The following is a 6,364-nucleotide window of genomic DNA, read 5'->3' on the forward strand; positions in this document are numbered from 1 at the left end:
TCCTTCCTTCCTTCCTTCCTTCCTTCCTTCCTTCCTTCCTTCCTTCCAAGATTCTCCATGTAGCAGCTCTCTGGAATTCACTCTGTAGACCAGGCTGGCCACAAACTCAAGATATCTGCCTACCTCTAGCTCCTGAGTGCCAGGATTAAAGGCATGTACCACCACTGCCAGCTTGGTGTCTTTAAAAAAAAAAATCCCTTGCTGATTCTAAAGTCCTGAAGCATTTGTCTTACTTTCTTCTGGTAGTTTCATAGTTTGAGACTCTTGTATCTATGTCTCTAATCCAAGTTGAATGTAGTTTGTGGTTGGTGAACGACAGACCTAGGGGGAGGCGCAGGTGTGTCTGTTTTGTTTTTGCATTTGGATGTTCAGGTCTCACCTGGACAAGTGCAGAGGAGAAGCCTGGACTTCCTTTATGTTTCAAAGGCTTCAATATTGTTAGTGGCTTTGTCCAAATCATGTCACTTTCGATGACTGGATTTAGTTTTAGAGCCTTTGTTCTTTTCTACCAGTCTGTGTCTGTTTTTATAGGAACATCACACTCTTTCAGTAGCAGTTTTTTTAAAATTTTAATACAGCAGATTTGCAGTATATTTTAAATTCCAATAGTGTAATATTTTTTCTTACTGTGCCCCCTGTGACTCAAAACAGCCTTGACTATTCAAGGGTTTTTGTGGTTCCATTTAAATTATAATGTTGTTTCTTCTGATTCTGTGAAGAAAGTGACTGGTATTTTGAATAAGAACTTGGGAGCTAGAGGGATGGCTCAGTGCTTAAGAACACTTGCTGCTCTTGAAAATGACCTGACTTCAGTCTTAGTGCCCACATAAATGGCGGCCCAGAGCTGTCATAATTCCACTTCCAGGGGATCCATCACCCTCTTCTGGCCACCACAGGCATGAGGCATACACATGGTGTGTGTGCAAAACACTCACACATATTTTTTAAAGGAATTGCACTGGATCTGTAGATCACATTGAATAGTCTGTACGTTTTACCTATTTGTTCTTCCAGGCCATGGGTGTGAGATAGCCTTCCATTTTGCTGTACCGTCTTCAGTTTCTTTAGGGTGTTGTAGTGTTCATCTCTGCCTGGACATTTGGGTCTCCTCTTCCTCTTCCTTACTGTGAATATTGGTGTTAAGGACACTGGTATTACAGTATGTCTTTGAGATCTTGTTCTGAAATGTTCTGGACATGCCCCCAGAAGAAATATTGTGGGTCATATAGTAACTTCCTTTTGAGTTTGTGAGGTACTTCCACACCATTTTCCACAAGGATTAAACCACTTCATAGTCTTACTGTCAGTCTTCAGGACTTTCGTTTGCGTTTCTCTTACAAGTGGCTTGCAGAATCATTTGTGTATTGTCCATCAGGGGTTCTTCTTTGAAGAATTATCTGTGTCAACTGACTACTTTTTAATCAAGATATGGTTCTTTGTTGTCTTATAGATCATCCTTATATATTCTGGACATTAATTCCATGTTTTTATGCATAGCTTAGTTGGTTTTGTGTGTGTATCTGTGTGTTTACATACTGAAGTTTACAGGTTAGATAGTCAGTCCAGTGTGGCTTATTTTTGTGCAACTGTAATCCAATATTTTCACAACTAAGGAATCCTGTTTGCTTTACTTCCCTTGTGCTCACATTTTGAAAGAAAGCTCTTCCTAGATTGATCAAATAATTTATTTTCAAAGAACCAAATAATGTATATCCATATACTAAAACTTTGACAAGCAGATGAGATTCTCATATTCTTTTAAAAGAATACTTTTCATTTATTCTTTGACAACTTTATACATGCTACCAATGTACCTTCATCGTATCTGCCTTTATCTTCTTTCCCCATAGCCCAGACTTCTTTAACAAGCCTCTGCTATGAGCATATGTTTTCTCTCTTTTTTTCTTGTTTATTTATTTATCTAGTTAGTTAGCTACCTAGATAGTTATTCACTTCACATCCCGATTACACCCCCCCTCCTCCGAGTTCCACCCTCACAGTCCTCCACACACACACACCCATTACTCCCTCCTCTTCTCAGAGAGGGGGAAGCCCCTCATGGTTACCAACCTGCCTAAACACATCCTCTCCCACTGAGGCCAAACAAGGCAGCCCAGCTAGGGGAAGGGGATACAAAGAGAGGCGACAGGGCCATCCCCTCCATCTCTGCTCCATCTTTATCTCTGCACATCTTGTAGGCAGATCAGATTTTGGATGGAAGTTTTTTCGGGTGGGTTGATATCTCTCTCCTTCCTCTGAGAGACCCACCTGGCTACAGGAGGTGACCATGTCAGTCTCCATATGCATATTCTCCACAGCTAGGAGTCTCAGCTAGGGTCACCCCCATAGACTCTAGGGAGCCTAGCCCTTCCCAAGTTTCCAGTCCCAGTGGTGGCCTCCCCAACTGATGATTTTTGTTCTCTTTCCTAGCCCTCACCTCACTCTCCCCACACCCAATCCCCACCCCTGTTCCTCTCCCGACCCACTCTTGGATAACTTATTGATTCAAATTACTGCTGCCCTGCTCGCACATGGGTGGGGGCCATCCACCAGAATTTGGGCTACTCACTGAGGGACCCACTTTCAAAAAGAAATGACTCCTCTTCCCTAGCTGCCATCAATTGCCGGTAGATTTTTTTCAGCTAGATGTCCAGTTTCATGAGTCCCCCTCCTATCCATGAAGGAATGTTGACTGGCTTAACCTGCACTGATCCTTTCCATTTTGTCTATAGTTGCATTAGTCATTGTGTGCCTGGAGGGCCAGGCTGGGGGGCGAGAAGTAATTTTTCTACTGCTTCAATTCCATGACCTCTGACGTGTCTTTTGCAGTGTATATTAAGTTAAATTGGTTATTTACTTATTTCTTTCCTGATGCACGATTAAGTTGTGTAAAATAGGGTTTCTTTATGCTATATCTGTGGATTACTTTTGAAATTTAACATTTTCATCAGTTTTTATTTTTTAGTTTAAAATGAAATTATTAAAAATAATTGAAGTGGTATTTGAGCATTCTGTGGTAGAGTAAACTTTACTTATTTTTTTTCCCCTCTTTCTTTCACCAGGTTTCACCAAACCTCAGGCCAATGCAGCAGATTTCAACTTGAAGTGTCAATTGGATGTTTGTCCCAAGCTACTAAGATTTCATTTTCAACACATAGGATTTAAATGAAAGGATGTCAGTAATCAACAGTTATATATTTAACAAGAAGTTTTGGCTAATTTTCTTCTAGTATTTCTGGATTTGTGCAGCCATAGACTTTGTTCTCTCCAGTGTGATGTATCGGTTCCATGAAAAACAAAATGAAAACATTTCACTGTGGTCTTGCTTCATGAGTGCTAAGAAGGTTGCCTTTGTCATTGGTGCTCACAGTGGATATATGTTCATCTTTTATGCTTAGTATATATATTAAACCTTGACTTAGCAGCCCTGAAGGAAAATTTTCATGTGCATTTGTGATTAGGTAGAATACTTTTCTGATGACTATGTATCTTTTACCTTCTTCTTTTCTGAGAGATGCCGGTTATGCTCACCTTCTTAGAACATCCTTCGTCCCTCCCTACTTCTTATACCTAAATAGATACTCGAGAAGGCAAACAGGAACATCCTGTTTTGCAGGAAAGCAGTAAGCAGAAGAAAGAACAAGGCATAGGCTCTACCAGTGCTAGCATCCACCAGATGTTGCCTTTAAAGACAACCAACCGTCTACCTATGTGCGCAAATAGCTGAGGCTAAATATGGGAAGAGGATGAGAAACCTACTGACATACTTACCTAGTTCTCTTACTTTAAGACGGAGTGCTATCCCTTTGTATTCTGAAGACTCTGTTTCTGCATTGAGTCCCAGTGTTTACTTATATAGCCTCTCTTGAGCAAAAAAAGAACCATGGGCAATTTATCATGAGTTTTGACTCGCAATGACAGCAGTATTTAAAAAGATGATATTTCCCTTTGAGGCTCTCCATTCTCCTCAGCAAAGATTGTAAACACTGAATGACCTTTGCTACACTACAATGGTATTTTGCATAGGCTAGTTCTCTTAACAAAGTGCTACTACTTTAGCCTTATCTGTGTTGGGAAATGATGGGAAAGGCTGGGATCTGAGCAGTTGGCAGGCTTTGTGTGGCAGAGTAAACACAGTAGCTTGCATTAAGCAGGGATGCTTCCTCAGAAGGAGCCACAATACAGACAGTTGCCAGCGGGGATCACTCCAGAAGTACCCTTGCTATCAGATGTCTGAAAACCTAGGCACCCTGAAGCCAGACAGGACAGCTGTTGTCTGCACAGTGAAATGTATCATCCTTCTGGCACTAATTATAGGAATTTATGCACATCTTAGGTGATGGTTGTCACTGGAACTCACTCCTCAAATATAGCCACAGTTGACCTGTACACAATGCGAAGGGAAGATAAGCTTTTCCTCCATAGTACACTCTCTGTGTAGGACTGCTTTAATGGATGGCCACATGGTTGACATCTTCTGCCAGTGTTGGTCAGAAGAACGCATCTTAGAAGGTGCAAAGCCCATGAGAGTACATATGTCGATGTTAGAGTACACATTTAGAAAATGTTCTTCTTGTTGATATCGATCTGTCTCAGATGCACTTGCTTATCATTCCAGTCTGTTACTTTAAGACAAGGGGGTTCTAAGAACATTGTAAACTTCAAAGCCTGAATAGACAACTTAAGATTCAAAGAGTGCCATGATATTTTTTAAAATAAATGTGTTAAGTGATACAATAAATATTGCAGATTGGCAGAGATGAATGTGTTTGTCCTCTTTTCTCACTTGGGAATGGTGCGTGGGAAACACCACAAAGGTTGATTCTAACAACCACTGATCATTAGGTCAGCCCGCTTCTACTTCTAATAATGTTGTTACCTTCTCTTTCTTTTGGGGGGATGTGGGTAGTGTGGAGACAAGGTCTCTCTGTGTAGTCCTGGCTGTCATGAAACTCATTCTGTAGACAGGCTGGCCTTGAACTCACAAGAGATCCACCTGCTTCTGCTTCCTGAATGCTAGCATTAAAGGCATGTACCACCATGCCTGGCATTAGCTTTCCTTCTTACCTTACCAAATAGATATATTTTGTTTTTTAGAAAGCAAATGAAACGTTACCTAATTGAATTCTGCTGTACCTTTCTTCCTGTCACTGAAAATCATAGCTGTGAAAGTTGATAATCAAGCCTCCATATGTTAATTTTTATATGACATTTTTCTTTATGGTATACTTTCTTAAAAACTAATATTCCAGTGGCATGTTGAGTTTTATTGGATTTTAAAGGTCTTCTTCTAGTCTTTCCAGTGTCCATTGCCTCTGTACTGACTCTCTCTTCCTGGGCAAAATCCTGGCACTGGGGACAGGTTTCTAAGATATACCATTCTTTACTAGATCCCCTCTGTCCACTTTAGTTATGTCCAGGAGTTGTCACATGATATAGGATATACCCGCCAGATTATTTCTCCCATGTTCAAGTATAGAGATAGAAAAGTTTTCTTCCTCTTCTGTCCATGAAACTGGAAGAACATGATTTGGTATTGGTACCAGTCCTTTGCTAAACACATGTACACACACACACACACACACACACACACAGCTGTGCTGTAGTTGCAAAGGAAGATGCTGGCACACAAGACATCCGTGTGATTGAAACAATGTAGAGGAACTATTCTGGTTGTATTCGGGACCCAAGTTCTGGTTATACCCAAGACAATTCCCTTCATCTTATCTATAAACCACTTCCAAGTCTTCCTGTTTTCTTGTCGCCTACAATCACAGTATTTATTAATTCAGTTTATAGAGTCCTAGTTTTGTGTGGGATCTAGTTTCTTAACAGATTTGTATAATATGAGAAAAAAGGCCTGTACATTGAGTCCAGAGAACACATGTAACATGTGGGGTGGGTGCTAACAGTGAGTAATAGTTTGAAGGTGAAGAACTTCTTACAGTTGTACTCTGTAAAGATGTGCTATACACCAATGGAATTAAGCAGAGGTTTAATCTGTATGTGGGTCCCCTGTTCCAGAGGGTGTCCCACAACGATCTCCCATCTCTTGGCTCCGCTTGCATCTCCACTGTCACTGCTCCATCACTCCTAGGTGATGCACCTGTCTCTCCACGCTGAGCCGGCCCAGGAAAGGAAACTGGCTAGCTGACAAGGAGGCCGCTTGGTGTCCCAGGCAGATTCCAGAAGATCAGATCTCTCCCTAAGTGTTACAGCTCTTGCAACAGAAACTCTCAGACATCAGGATGATTCTCACACACCTCTTTACTTCTCCAGAATAGAGCCCGTATATACAGTTTCAGGGTGGGTTAGGGTCTGGCAGCAGATAACGCCTATTGGCTTGGTCTGAGAGCTTGGAGAT

The 6,364-nt window shown here is 41.3% G+C and overlaps 1 protein-coding gene across 1 annotated transcript in view; it reads left to right on the forward strand.

Annotated features, from left to right (window-relative positions):
- Oxct1 (3-oxoacid CoA-transferase 1) overlaps positions 1-4,760 on the forward strand; it is a 120,632-nt gene extending 115,872 nt beyond the window's left edge. Inside the window, exon 17 of the mRNA XM_028767552.1 lies at positions 3,063-4,760. Coding sequence (XP_028623385.1) covers positions 3,063-3,104 — 42 coding nt within the window. The 3' untranslated portion in view covers positions 3,105-4,760. The remainder of the gene's footprint in view (positions 1-3,062) is intronic.
- Positions 4,761-6,364: the final 1,604 nt, after the last annotated feature.

Source organism: Grammomys surdaster, unplaced genomic scaffold (assembly GCF_004785775.1).
Source record: "Grammomys surdaster isolate TR1022 unplaced genomic scaffold, NIH_TR_1.0 174, whole genome shotgun sequence".
Classification (NCBI taxonomy): domain Eukaryota; kingdom Metazoa; phylum Chordata; class Mammalia; order Rodentia; family Muridae; genus Grammomys; species Grammomys surdaster.